General features: G+C 41.5%; 1 protein-coding gene across 5 annotated transcripts in view; it reads right to left on the bottom strand.

Moving 5' to 3' along the window:
• The window catches only part of ANKS1A (ankyrin repeat and sterile alpha motif domain containing 1A), a 207,592-nt gene that overhangs the window by 125,020 nt on the left and 66,033 nt on the right, over positions 1–16,539 (bottom strand). For 4 of the 5 annotated variants that reach the window (XM_032141614.2, XM_058432144.1, XM_058432145.1 and 1 more), the window contains exons 2-3: positions 6,560–6,640; positions 3,742–3,898 (exon numbers count right to left, since the gene is read on the bottom strand). In XM_032141614.2, coding sequence (XP_031997505.1) covers positions 3,742–3,898; positions 6,560–6,640 — 238 coding nt within the window. Of the gene's footprint in view, positions 1–1,246; positions 1,310–3,741; positions 3,899–6,559; positions 6,641–16,539 lie in introns of all 5 variants that reach the window. The other variant, XM_058432146.1, reaches the window with a different exon arrangement.

Below are 16,539 nucleotides of genomic sequence, written 5' to 3'. Positions count from 1 at the left end.
GGGCAAGGGAAGGGGAAGGGAAGGGGAAGGGAAGGGGAAGGGAAGGGGAAGGAGGTAAGAAAGAGTAAGCCAAAACAAAGCTGATGTGTTCCACTACCTAAGGTCAAATTGCTTCTCTACCATTAAGACCCAACAGCTGAACAAAATCTCCCACAGGGCCTTCCTAGGTCCAGCCCATAGGGGGGTTCCTTTGCTAAGTCACTATTTCTCAAAAGCATGAAGTATCTGCCTTGTGTTTGGAAACATACAGAAGTATCTTATGTTTCTCTTCCCCAAGGCAGCTGTTTTCAGAACAAGTAAAAGGTAGCTAATGTGGATAATGTAGTGTCTTGAGCACACTCCAGACTGTTGCCAAAAAGCAAACTTCATCTGAATAAAATCTTTGACCAAAATCAGCGGGTGAGAGCATCAAGGAAAGAGGCTAACACCATCACCCAGTGAACAAGCTCTGCTGCTCAGATGTGGTAAGGGCTGAGGGGCAGACAGGGCTGGCCTGTTCATCACCAGGCCCATCAGACTACTCTTTGTCCCAGCCTCACAGGGAGGAAGACTAAGGCAGGTGCCTACCTTGGTCCTGCAACATCGTTTCCTATTTCAGAACCCTTCCTGGGTCAAGAGTGATCAAGCAGAGAGAAGCTAATGGTTGGAGATATTGGGTCGTGGTTTTAAAGCATCAGGCAGAGACGCACAAACTCCAGGAGATGAGAGAGAGTCATGCAATAGCTTTTAAAGGAATAAAACGGATCACCCATGTCCTTTCCTCCACATCTCCACCATTAGCTATTGAAATCTGAAAATCAGATTCCATTTCAAAAGACAAATAGAAAGTAGGCTAAAAATATTTATTTAATTCCAGGAAGTACAACTTAATCATTTTTTCTACGCTTATTTAAAAAGTAAGATAATTTGACATCTCTTAACTATATTTAAAAAATTTTAAGAATCAAAATTGTAAATTAAGTATGTAATATGGTCCTTTCTATTTCCCCATTCCTGCCATTTCAAATATTCCAGAAAAAAAAGCCCACCATTTCCCAAATTAGTATGGGTTTTAAAAATAAAGCCAAAACCCACTGCAGCTGCATTTTCCCATTCCCAGAGAAGCCAAAAGCAGATGGACTGAAGCAGACAACAGTCAGCGTGATGAGGTGGAGCCTGAGTGGACAAGAGTAGAAGCGGAGAGGACCAAAGAGGAGGTACAGCTTGGAGAAATGATGCAGAGAATTCCTGGCAGCAAAGTACACACCTTGGCATTGATATAAGGGTCAAAGGGGCCGTACTTTTTGAGTTCTTTGATCTCAAGAGCATTCTACAAAAAGGAGAGGAAAAGAAAAAGTGATGACAAAATGGATGAAATATATCAAAGCAATACACAGCCCTGAGGAAACCCAACCCTAGAACAACTTGAATCTGCCCTCTGGATGCCTCAAAGGGAAGTTAATAAGAAAGACAACCTCCAGGGCACCTTACTCTTACCCCCCTTTAATCTAAGCATCCTACTGGAACCATATTAATGGTTTTAAAATGAATCAATATAGTACTTGTAACCACTAGCTAGATCCATTAAAGTCTTCAAGCTACTGCAGACATCTTGCCCAGCTCCTGCCCACCACCTGCCTACCAGATACTCAAAGCACTGGGCTGGGGTCCCACCTATCAACTGATACTCCAAGCAGGAGGCAGCTGTGAGCAGGTTAAGCTAGCACACTCAGGTAGCTCAAAAATCCAAGCAGCTGTGTTTCAAGGCAAACGTGAGCAAAGAGGATTAGAAATGGTTGCTGAAAATTTCTTAAATGAGAAGGACTTTAATGGGTGGCCAGTCTTTCCAACATTGAAGAATATTAGTTACAAGCAAACTTCATTATGCATTTCCTCCAGAGAAGAGAAATGACCACTTTAGCTAGGAGGAGTAAAATTGCACTCAGATTCTAAAGAGGTAATTCTAAACAGATACTTTTCATTCCCAAATGTTAATAAACAAACATCCTCAATGATGATTTTAAATGTCTGTTGCTCACCTACCCAGAAAATACAGCCCAAAAGGGGAAAGGAAGGCAGATTAACAGCTATATACACACAATCTCCAAATCAAGAGATTTGGGAGCACTATTTTAATTTTCTCATGTCTCAGAATGAAGCTGCCCTTCTCAGAATCAAAGTCATGCTTTTAACAGCTAACTGAGAACTGCATGAGTCTCCTGACAGATGGACTTGCCAGGATAATTTCCTATTTTTGGGGGGAAAACTTTGATCTAATCCTACAGGTAATTTAACAATCCCCTCTCGGCAAAGTCATTAGAAAAATATTCCTAAGCTTACTGAGAAACATCAATATCTCCCTCCTTCAAGGAACTGAGAAAAGTATCAGCTTCAGTTCAGAGCAGAGAGAGGAAAGGGGAGAATGGCTTATCATATAAGGAATGCCCATCTCCTCTCAAACTGGCACACAACCTCCAACTCAAATGACAGGGAGTTGTATTTGTAAGAGGCTTATTTAAAACTTGCATAATCCAAGTACAATTTTTTCCAAAGATATAAATGTAAAGAACAGGAGGTATATTCTCAGAGTAACTAAATCCATGGCCATTATAAGGTTATTTTTGCTCAAATCCTGCCTTTTTCATTTTCTAAGAATCATCTCTGCTTTTTCAAAGCATGCTCACTCGGAGGACACCATGGAAATGATCTTCATTCCACTGAATCACCTCTGACCTCCCCTCACATGTTCCTGATTTGTGAGTTCATTTTTTGGCACTACCATAAGTACTTATACTGCTGCAAGTTCTGATGTATGTAAAACAACAGCATGGCTTACACAGTACTGACAAACACTGGGAAAGTTACATTGCCATGTCAATGGCTTAAACACAATTTACTTTTACTTTGGAGACAGGGTCTCACTCTGTCACCCAGGCTGCAGTGCAGTGGCATGATCATGGCTCACTGCACCCTCAAACTCCTGGGCTTAAGTGATGCCCCCGTCTCAGCCTCCTGAGTAGCTGGGACTACAGGTGTGTGCCACCACATCCAGTCTTTTTTTTTTTTTTAATTTTTTTTTATAGAGATGGGGTCCGGGGGGTTGGGGCTCCTCACTGCATTGCTCAGGCTGGTCTCAAACTCCTGGCCTCCTGGCCTCAAGCAATTCTTCTGCCTCAGCCTTCCAAAGTGCTGGGATTACAAGCATGAGCCACCACACCCAGCCTACAGTTAATTAAGCTCGCCAGCTTGAAACTGACTCCATGCAATTTTGTAGGGCTTGCATTATTTCAAATTTTGCACATAAAGTGAATACAGTTGGCCCTTCATATCCACAGGTTTCCATCCACGGTTAGTTAAGTCTGCACATGTGGAACCCACAGACAGAGCTAATGTTACTTTGCCATTTTACATAAGGGACTTGAGCATCCTTGGATTTTGATATCTATGGGGAGGTCCTGGAAACGAAGGGCTGACTGTATATACATTTTTATTCTAGTACTATTCCAAATATGCATGAGTCAAATGCATATAAAATACATCCTCATAGTATAAGATCCACTAAGAAGAGTAGAACTGGGAAGAGGGGAGTCACATTTAGGGTATGGAAGAGGTGGTTCCATGCTAAGGAACTGATTACAAAAGAAAAAAAAAAAAAGGAAGAGCTGGTTCTCTGAGATTTGAACTATGGGGCTAAGACGGTGATGGGGTTGCCACATCTGGCTATAGCTGAATGGAGGGAGGAAAGCCTCCCTTCCTTCCAACCTGTTCATTGACTCTGGTGTGTGAAGGCCCTTGATGGATGAGCAACCACACTATCTGGGCATCTCCTTTCCAGGCTGCCAAATGCAGAGGGTAGCAGCCTTTCGAGTCAGCCACGTTGGTCAAAGCATCGTTCCTCAGAAGAACCTCGACCACATCCCTAGAAGGCAAAAATCAATCATGAGTTGGTAGAACTCATGTCTTTCCAGCTAACAGCTCTTTACACCTGTATGGCACAAAGCCCTTTCACAGATATCTCATTTGGCTCCTGTGTCTCTACCTGAGCTCACCACCCCAGCTTTTCCTTTTATTCCATGAGCTACTTGTACAGCTGCTGATATGCAGCAGAACCACCTTGAGCCATGCTATGCTGACTCATCACCTCTCTGTTTAGGCTTTCTTGGTAATCCGTCTGTTTTTTACCACTTTGAAAATGTCTGGACTCTTTGTCCAAACCTGTTTCCTTGTTTATGATGTTTAAACAGCATTCAGGTGTTGAATTTACATAAAAGTAATCATACAAGACAAATATTATTATTCACCACATTATTCAGAGCATTTAGTGATGTAGGAGCTGAAAGCAGAGAGGCCAAGCAGAACAAAAGTTATTGCAGGCCGGGCAGAGTGGCTCACACCTGTAATCCCAGCACTTTGGGAGGCTGAGGCGGGTGGATCACCTGAGGTCAGGAGTTCAAGACCAGCCTGGCCAACATGGCGAAACCCCGTCTCCGCTAAAAATACAAAAATTAGCTGGGTGTGGTGGTGGGCGCCTGTAATCCCAGCTACTTGGGAGGGTGAGGCAGGGAGAATTGCTTGAACCCAGGAGGCAGAGGTTGTAGTGAGCTGAGATTGCGCCATTGCACTCCAGCCTGGGCGACAGAGCAAGACTCTCTCTAAAAATAAATAAATAAATAAATAAATAGTTATTGCTAAAGTAAGCCAGACACATATGTTATCATTTGATATCCCCAGAAAGAGGAACTTGCTTTTTTCCTGGTGACAGCACTAATTAAACACATACCAGTATATAATTATCCCTATGAATGTAAGATCAAAGAAAATCCCTACTGTAAATAAAAACAGCATCTGGAAATGAACTTGGCTAACAAACTACAGTCATTTAAGTTCAAGATTCACTTTAATTCAGATTACCCCACTATATATGGGAACAATGTTCTCTATAGATTTCTTTTTAGCCATATCTAAGATGGCTACAGAAAAGACTTAATGATCATATTCAGTATATTTTAGAAATGTTCAATGTTGAAGGAAACAACCACTGCCTCTTTCTGGTATGTTGGAGTCAATTAGGATGGGTCAAATATTGGACAAGTGACACAAAATACTCTAAGGTGGTGAGGGCTCTGGAGCTCCTTGCTCAGCAAAATCTAAAATGATTCCAATAATCCCTCCTCATAAAAACTACACTGCTGGCCGGGTGCAGTAGCTCATGCCTGTAATCCCAGCACTTTGGGAGGCTGAGGCAGGTGGATCACCTGAGGTCAGGAGTTTGAGACCAGTCTGACCAACATGGTGAAACCCCATCTCTACTAAAAATACAAAAATTAGCGGGTGTGGTGGCAGGCGCCTGTAATCCCAGCTACTCGGGAGGCTGGGGCAGGAGAATTGCTTGAACCAGGGAGGTGGAGGTTGCAGTGAGCCGAGATCATGCCACTGCACTCCAGCCTGGGCAACAAGAATGAAACTCCAGCTCAAAAACAAAAACAAAAACAAGACACTGCTGCTATTTATTGCCTATAGTACTTGTTTTCCTTTAACACCTTCTATTCTGTTACACTCTGGTTTACATTCTTCGACATCCTGGCAAACCCACTCACTGTGCTCCCCGACAATGCCTGCCCCTTTGCTGAGCAACCTGAAAGGCATGCCCAATCACTTAAGCCTATGCCTTCTCTCTCAAATTCTCCCCAAAGCATGCCTTCTCCAGAGAACGTTCCACAGAAATCCCACCCAGTTCCTAATCACTTCTCTGTACTCAGGAGAATTACATAGGCCATTTAATGTATTTTTTTCCCCTTAAAAAGGGTTCTTGTGTACAGGGCTAATTTTATGAGGAAAGAATGGCAGGCAAGAAGAGAGAGTAAACAAATAACTATTGAAACAGAAGACAGCTTTCTCATGACCACTTAGTCTATTTTCAGTTTATTGAGCAGTTAGTTACCTAATAGATTCCATCCCCTTTATGTTCTGGCTACCCCAAATTTGATCATCATACCTAGAACATTCCAGAGGGAAAAAGAAAAAGCAGAAGAAAAGGTAAAACTTAACTCTCGGCTAAAGATTTTTTGGTGGGTAGTGTGGGGAAGGATGTTTAAATTTTACATGAAAGAAAGACACAGAAATTCTGAATGAACTGAACTTAGGTTTGTTTTTCTGTGTTTCTCAGTGCCACGGCTTAGCAAACCATTGTTTTGTTTTTGTTTTTTAGAGATAGGGTTGCTCTGTCACCCAGGCTGGAATGCAATGGCACAATCATAGCTCTCTGCAGCCTCAAACTCCTGGGCTTAAGCAATCCTCCTGCCTTAGCCTCCTGAGTAGCTAGGACTTCAGGCATGCTACCATGCCTGGTTAATTAAAAAAAATTTTTTTTTCTTTTTGTGGAGATAGAGGCTTGCTTTGTTGCCCAGGCTGCTCTCAAACTCAGCTTCATGTGATCCTCCCACCTCGGCCTCCCAAAGTGGTGGGATTACATGCATGAGCCACTAAGCTCAGCTAGTAAACTTTTCTAGGAAATGAAAAGGCAACGTGAAGGCCTGGGTTCTGAAGGGTGAAGGCAGGGATGTAGTACATTGATACTTACTTATGGCCATTCAAAGCAGCATGGTGCAGGGGTGTGTAGCCAGTGCTGTCAACACAGTTCACATTTGGCCCTCTCCACATGCTATCAGGGAGAAAAAAAAAGAGAGAGAGACACAGATTTCACAGACTGAAGTCACGAACCAAAGTTAGAGATAGCTAGCTAATTAGTAAAGATTTCTGTGTGGTGTTCAACCAGATCAGTTACTTCCAAATGACTCCTGATAACATACAGCAGCTATACACTGCAGAGATGCATAGCACTGAGGGTACACTGCAATGGTTTGCTGAACAGAGTCAAGTGTCAAGACAACAGTGTCATTGCTTAAGAGTTTGTTATTCTAGTACTCCCAGGATTGCAAAAACAGCTCATTGAAAGGTCATCAAAGACAGAACCAAAGCACTCCGCCAGTCACAGGTATTGAGCACTCACTCCTGTGCTGGTGACTGAAGGTTTGAGAGAGACCTCAACACAGATCAGATAATCAAGACGAGCCAATGAGCAAGGATCAAGGTCAAAAAAGCACAGGAGACGTGTCTTAAGATGCAAGAGATGATTTTGCCTTTCCTTTGTAAATATGTCTTATTAATTAAAAAAAATAACAGAATCTGTAATCGGAGTGTCTTATCTGACTTAAAAATACCATAGAAGGGAAGTTGAAATGTTACCTTACTTAATCCTCAAAGCCTTTGTTCTTATTTCTGTTTCTGCATTGGCCTTACTGCATTGACCAGAGCTTCTAAAATAATATCAAATAATCCTAAAAGCCTTAGTTCTTATTTCTGTTTCTGCAAACCTTACTGCATTGGCTAGAGCTTCTAAAAGAATATCAAGTAGTAGAGGGCAAACTTGTTTATTCCCCAAAAAGTGTTACTAGAGATAGTTGGTTAAATGTATTTTCTGCATCTAAGGAGATAATAGTTTTTCACATTTAACAACCTACTATGTTATCAATAGGTTTCTTAATATTAAGCCATTCTTGGAGTAAACTTAATTGGCCATTTCCTTTATGACCTTATTGGTAAATTCTACTTGAGAGCAGCTACTTGAGAGTAGATTATTTAGGATCTATATTCATAATTGAGACTGATTTAAAGTTCTTGCTTTTTGTGCCACTGTTACTGAATGGTATCAGTGTTAGGTTAAAGTCACAGGTCAGCTGGGCAGCTGTCTACTTATTTCCATACTGAAGAATCAATGACACAGGCCAGGTGCGGTGGCTCACGCTTATAATCCTAGCACTTTGGGAAGCTGAGGTGGGCAGATCAGTTGAGGCCAGAAGTTTGACACCAGCCTGCTCAACGTGGTGAAACCCTGTTTAGTAGAAGGTGAAGCCCTCTACCAAAAATACAAAAATTAGCTGGGTGTGGTGGCATGCACCTATAATCCCAGCTACTCGGGAGGCTGAGGCAGAAGAATTGCTTGAATCCGGGAGTCAGAGGTTGCAGTGAGCCAAGATCACACCACTGCACTCCAGCCTGAGAGACAGAGAGAAACTCCATCTCAAAAAAAAAAAAAAAAAAAAAAGACAATGACAGAGCACTAAAATTATAAAGAATCACCAGTAAAGCCATCTGAGCCCAGAGCCTTCATGCTCAGTGTTGGAAGCAATATTATTTATAAAATTTTGGCCGGGTACGGTGGCTCACACCTGTAATCCCAGCATTTTGGGAGGCCAAGGCGGGTGGATCACCTGAAGTCAGGAGTTTGAGACCAGCCTGACCAACACAGGGAAACCCGTCTCTACTGAAAATACAAAAATTAGCCAGGCATGGTGGTGTGCACCTGTAGTCCTAGCTACTCGGGAGGCTGAGACAGGAGAACTGCTTGAACCTGGAATGCGGACACTGCAGTGAGCCAAGATCGTGCCACTGCACTCCAGCCTAGGCGACAGAGTGAGACTTGATCTCAAAATAAATAAATAATAAAGTAAAGTAAGATTTTAGCAATAGGCATCAACAGACAAATTATTATAACTACAGTACAGACACAGAGTAGAATATCATATACCAGTTACATTGCTATGTAATAAGATGAAAAAAGATTATAATGTTACGGAGAAAAAAGAAACAAAATTGTAAATACTATATAGTCATAGCTCAGAAAGCATGAAATTTATCAGGAGAGTAGATTAAGTGCACAAGTTTACTCTACCTCCTGCCTAAAGTTCTCTGAAGTGACAGAAGAGATATCCCACCCTACACAGATAGAGAGCTATAGACAGATAAACAGATTCACACCAAGAAAATTTTAAAAGACACCATCAAGTAACCAGCAATGTTGAGGAATTACTAAAAGGCAGAAAGTAGACAAGGTCAGATCTATAGAGACACAATCTAGAAGAATGCAAATTAAAACATTCATTGACAAAAATGAACATAATGACATTATCAAGTGTTTCTAAATATTAGGAAAACAAGCACTCTTAAACACCACTGGTATGAGTTTAAACTGGTAAATTCCTTTGGGAAGACAATTTGGCACCATCGATCAAAACCAAAAATAGGATTCACTTTGAGCCAGCAATTCCACTTCCAGGCAACTACTCAACAGAAATACTTATACATGTGCACAAAGACACATGCTGGTACAGGATTGCTTCATTGTAAGAGTTAACAACTAAAAACTTAATGTCTATCCATAAGCAAGCAGTAAAATATTAGGTATGCTCCTAAAATAAAATACTACGTAACCATCAACCACAACAGTAATAACAAAGGAAAGAAAACAAATTGGACCTTTAAGTCCTGACATGGGAAGATTTCCCAAGATATACCGTGTTATAAGAAAGTGACAAAAGAAGTCATTGTATAATACACACCGCTGTAAATGGATGGTGAGTGGAAGAGCACTCACCAAATGCTGCCTGTGCTCACCTCTGGGGAAGGAAATTTGTGTGTTAGGGAGCACTGCAGATGATGAAGAGAGACTCTCCTATTGCGCTCTGTACTCTACCACAGTTTAAAACACTTACAGTGAGAATCTATTCACATAGTGCTTTTATAATAATATTGTAAAAGAAAAGGGGAATCATCTATGCGCAAGGAAAAGAAGACAAAAGAAAGTCAAAATGTTAATAAAACACAGTTGTATATGGGTGACAAGCCACTTTAATGAACATGTAGATATTAGGTTTAGAATCATAAGATAAATTTTAAGTAGGAAAAGTGGGATTCTGTACAGCAAAGGAAACTGCCAGCACAGTAAAAAGACCACTTAGGGAATAGGAGGAAATATCTGCAAACCATACATCTGTTAAGAGGTTAATATCCAAAATATATAAAGAACTCAAAACAACTCAATAGCAAGAAAGCAAATAATCTGATTGAAACACTGGGCAAAAGATCTGAAAAGACATTTCTCAAAAGAAGACATACAAATGGCCAATAGGTATATAAAAAAATGCTCTACATCACTAGTCATTAGAGAAATGCAAATTAAAACCAAAATCACCTCACACCTATTAGAATGGCTATTATCGAAAAGACAAAAGGTAAGTGTTAGCAAGGATGTAGAGAAAAGAGCACCCTTGCACACTGTTGGTAAAAACAAAAATTAGTACAGCCATTTATAGAAAACAGTGCGAAGTTCCTCAGAAAATTAAAAATAAAACTACCATACGAACCAGCAATTGTACTACTGGGTATATCCAAAGGGAATAAAATCAGTACATAGAAGAAACATCCGCACTTCCATGCTCATTGCAGCATTACTCACAGTAGCTGAGATATGGAATCAACCTACCTGTCCATCAATGGACAAATGAATAAAGAAGATGTGGTATATATAAACAATGACATACTTTCCTTAGGAAAGGAAGGAAAATCCTGTCATTTGTAATAACATTTATCAACCTAGAGGACATTATGGTAATAAAATAAGCCAGGCACAAAAAGACAAATACCGTATGATTTCACTCACATATGGAATCTAAAAATGTTGAACTCACAGAAGCAGAGCGTAGAATGGTGGTTACCAGGAGCTGGAGGGGGTGATGTTGGGGAGATGTTGGTCAAAGGAACAGAATTTCAGTCAGGAGGGATAAATTCAAGAGATTTACTGTACAATAAGGCAATAATACTTAATAACAATGTATTATAATCTTAAAAATAGCAGCCGGGTGTGGCGGCTCATGCCTGTAATCCCAGTACTTTGGGAGTCTGAGGCAGGCAGATCACCTGTGGACAGGAGTTCGAGACCAGCCTGGCCAACAAGGCGAAATCCCATCTCTACTAAAAATACAAAAATTAGCTGGGTGTGGTAGCGCATGCCTGTAATCCCAGCTACTCAGGAGGCTGAGGCAGGAGAATTGCTTGAACCTGGGAGGCAGAGGTTGCAGTGAGCTGAGATCGTGCCATTGTTTTCCAGCCTGGGTGACAGAGCAAGACCCCATCTCAAAAGAGAAAAAAAAAAGAAGGAAAGAAAGAAAAAAGCACTAAGAGAGTTGGTGTTTTTGTTTGTTTGTTTTGTTTTGTTTTGTTTTGTTTTGTTTTGTTTTTGAGACAGAGTCTCGCTCTGAAGCCCAGGCTGGAGCGCAATGGTGAGATCTCGGCTCATTGCAACCTCTGCCTCCCGGGTTCAAGCGAGTCTCCTGCCTCAGCCTCCTGAGTAGCTGGGACTACAGGCGCATGACACCATGCCTGGCTAATTTTTTTTGTATTTTTAGTAGAGATGGGGTTTCACCATGTTAGCCAGGATGGTCTTGATCTCCTGACCTAGTGATTCGCCTGCCTTGGCCTCCCAAAGTGCTGGGATTACAGGCATGAGCCACTGCGCCTGGCCAAGAGTTGGTTTTTAAGTTTTCTCACCATAAAAATGATATGTGAGGTAATACATGTGTTAATTAGCTCAATTTAGCCACTCTATAACGTATAGCTATTTTAAAACATCATAATGTATACAACAAATATATAAAGTTTTTGTCAATTAAAAATAAATTTTTAAAAAGCAAGATACATGTATTTTGATATCTAGGCTATTTGTTCATTGCCAACTAAGGACGGTGAAGACAAGGTGAGGAGCCTGAGGGACATCGTGATACCCCATCCTTTACTAAGCCTGAACTTCTACAGCACTTTCTAAACAAGGAGCTAAATGCAATTAAATCTCTTTAACACATTTGTACAATGACCTCATTTTTCAAACCAAAAAGTATATGACTATGCCTGACAATGGATCAGGGTGATGACAAGTCACATGGATCTGGAAAATCTGTGAGGTACCATTGTCACACTTATTTTCAAATTGCCACACAAGAGAAAATATCATCATTATAGCACAGGTGACACTAAGAATCTAAAAACAAATTATTTGCCCCAAATCACATACCAAATCAGTGGCAGATCAAAAACTCTCTTTGATGGAGCTCATGGCATTTGGCCAAACAAGGACTGTCTGATCTAATTGGAACGACAACATGAAGTGAATATGTAGTGGACATAATTCAGCAGCAAGATGACTAGAATAATTAAGAGGAGCTGAGAAAGCGGAAATACCAAGGCTGGTTAAAGCGGCTGAGAGTGCGGGCCTATCAGCTACTAATTTAGTTCTATTAGAACTCAACTATCTCAGCCCTCTCAGTTCGTGTCCCCAAAGAACCCTGAAACTAAGATTTAAAGTGCCTTTGGTCTTAACAAAAAGGCAGGATGAAGCAAGCCTTTCATCGTTTTCTAACTTTTGCCTCCATGACTGGTTTAAAGGTGATTAAGTTTGGACATCCTATGTCAGCACTGAAACTCCCTCAAAACAATTAGAAAATAAAAGGAAAAAAGATAGTAACTTCACTGCAAAAAGCAGCAACGTTTCCAACCAGAGGCCTTTTTTCCTTCTTTTTCTCTACCTTCTCTTCCAAAAGCCCATCTAGAAGTTTTGGGGACTGGGGAACATATTAAACAAAATCTAAATGAAAATGGAGAACTATAATCTCCTTGTTTGGAATTTCAGCTTCAGACAGGATGGTAGTAACATCCCCCTCCACCCAAGTTTCTTCCTTTTTGGCAGCTCAAGAAAAGAGTTATTTACAATCTAGGTCTTCCTCCCTATCACAGCTGTCCTATTAGGTTTTCTAAAACTGTAAGCACCAAAGGGCTGCTCACAGACAAACAAAAGCAGCATATAACGCACCAGGAACCAGAGAAAACAACTTTGAACACAGCCTAGGAGATTCCTAAGCAAAGTTTAACCTGTAAAGATTGTGCAGAAATGCAATAACTGCCCTTGACTTACAGGACAAATGCTCAGACTGATCTTAATGGGTCCTGGAGCAGTCACAGCAAGGCTGCGTGATGAAGATATGGAACCTAAGTTAGGAGCTTGGGATCTGCGGTTAGCCGACCTGACTTCAAAACTCACCTCTGCCACTTGTCATTTTTTGACCTTGGACAATTGACTTGATTTTCCACACTACTGTCTCTGCATTTGTAAAGTCTACTGTGATGGGCTCCCCAGGACTTAAATCATTCATGGAAACTTCTAGAAGCTTGAGCAAGTATAATAGTATTGAGAGGCCTAGCATGTCAAAAAAGCTTTCACATGATGCTGAAGCAAGCCTTGCCCTACGCACCTCGGCGGCACCTATGTTTTGGGATGGCATCTAAAGCACTGTGGAGGGCATGGAAGAATATGACTGGTGAGGCCCTGTGGCTTTTGGATCCCCCCTCAAAGGCCTCTCTCCATTCCTTTAAAAACTGACTGTATGTGTAGACATGCCGGGCACTGTGCTGGATTTGGAGGTTTTGATGAATAGAAACAGCCCACTCTATTTGGTGAAGGTGCCAAATGAGGTCTTGTTTATGGAGCTACTCACGCATGTACTCAACAGACACATGAAGTGCACCTTCTAGGGGCTGCAGATGCAGATGGAAAAAGACAAAGTCTGCCCTCATGGAGCTTGATTTCTAGGGAGAGGGAGAGAGTGAGCGAATAAGCAAAAAAATAGAGATCCTATGACGCCTATGAGGTGCTAAGGGCCAAAAGTGAGCAAAGGAAGCAGAGGCAGCAAAGGAAGGGGATAAAAAGGAAATGAGTGATATTTGAGATAAGGTCATCAGAAAAGACCTAAGAAGGTGACCTTTGAGAAGAGATCTGAATAAAGTAAAGAGCTGTGAGGGGGTCTGAGGTAGACAGGCAGAGTAGCATCAAACACAGGAGCCCTGGGAAGGAGCATGCCTGACCTGTGGCTGGAGAGGGTAGTAGCAGGGAGCTCCGCCCACAGAGATGCCAGAGGACATTACAAGGACATCGAGTTCAGTTCAGTTCCACAGGCATCCGCTGAGCACCTACTAGTGCTCACTGCCAGGGGTAGAAAATGGAGGAGGACATAAAGTCCACACTTGAAGGAAAGGGGAGCACTTTCAAAACAAGGGGAGGCACAGGCTCTAAAGCCTAAACTGAGGTGATCAGAAACTAAGTCTCTTAACAGAGAATCAGGGTTCCTCCTACCTGATTTCAAAAATCCATCAACACTCATAGCTAAATTTACTTACTACTCTTCAGACCTAGCAAAACTCAGGCAAAAACGTGAGGTAAAATTGCTTAAAGTCTCTGCGAAATCAAATAAGAATCACAAAAGCAGACAAATGGGATATTTATTCTGTTGAGTATAGAAAGTGGCCCAACTCAAATGTCCCCTGATCCTCAACACCTTTCCTGATTGCACTGGCTGATATTAATTTCACCCTTCTCAGATCTTCCAGATCATCCACTGCACCTTCACCACAACATTTATCCTATCTGATCCTGAGCTGCAGTGACTTATTTATCCTGCTCATTCATAGCATATATTATAAGTCCTTTGGGGAAATCCCTCATGTTTCCAAGAACAGAGCACTATGTAAGGAATTGGCCCAGGGCCACCAGGGTGCAACTTCTAACATTCAGTTTTCAGCAATCTGCTCATTCCCTCTTGCCAGATCAGATTCTTGCCAACCCTGAACCAACATTACCCAAGTGTGACATGGTCTCTATGCAGTATAACAAACCTACTACATTTATATCCATTAAGAATGACAACAATCTCTTGATGGGACATACAAGAACGCTGCATCTGAGATGTCTGTACATAAAACACAGAGATGGAAGAAAGATAAGTTAGAACCAAAGTGCTCAGGCCCCTTTCATGTGCGTGAGATCAGATTTCTGGACCGAGTGATACTCTAAGTGGCCTTAGCTGGCAGTAAACATGATTCATGTGGTAGCCCAGCTACTTTATTGCTTACTTTACACAGACAAGTAGTGGTATCTCAATGGGCCAGAAAAGTGTCCAATCCAGTTCAATCCAATAAATGTTGATGCCACAGCGCTGGACAGTCCCTACCCTTGAGTTCAGTGAGGAAGTCAGACCAGTAAACAAATGACAATACTACACAGTGTGTGACATTCTGGGAAGGAAGTACACAAACTGGCTTAAGGGAAATGGGAACAGGAGGTTTTACAGAAGAGGAGATACTTAAGTTGAGCCTTAAAGTTTAGGAGGAAGCAGCCAGGCAGAAACGAAGCGGCAACATCCAAATTCACTGTCCCCTGAGTAGTCTCAGCAAAGTGGGACACCTGCAAGTAACTACGAGTGGTTGGAGCATACAAGTGGAAGGATGGTGAATGCTAGGTTGAACAGGCCGGCAGAGTCAAATCAGAAAGGGTCGTGTATGCCACTGAAGAGATTCAAGTGGGGAATAATCAGATGGCTGTTTTAGAAAACTCCTTCTGTTGACAGCTGGGAGGCGGGTACTCAGATGGTCCATTTGTTATTCACTATACTGTTGTGATGGCCTGACATATTTCAGAATTTTTTTTCATCATTATGCTGAGCGGGTGTGTAAATGATACACTAAGAGAAGTGTGTGACTACATCCAGGGAGCCTAGGTGAAGTTAGTAATTCAGGCATGAAGTAAACACCTTCATGCAGTGTAAAGAGGACAGAGAAAAAAGGATAGATTCAATAGAAAAGACAGGACCTTGTCAAATGCAGGTTGGGGTGCACTGGCAGCTGTTTGAATCAGGCTACTCAGTGAGTAGTGAGAATTCTGGGGGAAAACCAGGGTTGCTTTGTTTTGTGATTGTGGTGACGTGAGGTAGGGGAGAAGAGAAGGGAGCAGGAGGGAGTTTTATTCTGAATTTGTTGAGGCTGAAATGAATTTTGACTCCCATATGTAGATGTCTGGTCAGTAGGTCGATATGAGGGTCTGGAACCCATAATCCTATGTTATATAAAGCCCATCCTTGTTTGTACCATGGTTACACACCAAATAACTTAAAATGACAATGTCTAAATGTTTATATGCATTTGCATGCATGGTACCCATACTTACAGGCATACTATGAAGAAGGAAAACAGATACCGGTATTTCCATTTTACAGGTAAGAAAATTGAAGTTCAAATGACTTGCTGATTGTCATATAGTTGATTACATGAGAACGGAAACAAAATTCCACATCTGACTTAGTGCATGTTCCTTCCAGTTTCTCCAGTCCCTTGACACTGAATGTTTAGAGAAAACAACGTGCATCTCTGTGGGTCTCCTCCCGCATTAGTTCTCAGGAGGTCAATGACTCAAAGCATCAAGTCAGATAAAGGCCTTCTGGATTACAGACCCTGTAAAGAGGGAGCAATAAACTTGAGGGGGAAGAGAGGTCCTAGGCAGCTCTCCAACAATTCTTCATTAAATCATAAGGTCTAAACAGGAGTTTTGTCTCATCAGCCTTTTTCTGCCAAAAGCTTTCAATGTTTTCTTCTTTCGGTTATCGTTGCAAAGTGAGATTTATCTCTGAACCTCAGGAAGGGCTGGCAGTTTTCCAACACAAGGAAACATTCTCTCAAATCAGTCTAATTTAGAAAAGATTTCATCTTACTCAAATGAATTTGACACATCCTTCCTAAAATGCTTTCTACATACTTAACAGTTGAGGGTAAAAGGAGAGATACAAGGAGTCTATGAAACCATCCTCACTGTCAGAGAAGCTTGTAATCTTCAAGAGAAGACAAAAC

This window comes from Hylobates moloch, unplaced genomic scaffold, assembly GCF_009828535.3.
Source record: "Hylobates moloch isolate HMO894 unplaced genomic scaffold, HMol_V3 SCAFFOLD_20, whole genome shotgun sequence".
Classification (NCBI taxonomy): Eukaryota; Metazoa; Chordata; class Mammalia; order Primates; family Hylobatidae; genus Hylobates; species Hylobates moloch.
This window is presented reverse-complemented; position numbering and strand designations above follow the sequence as displayed.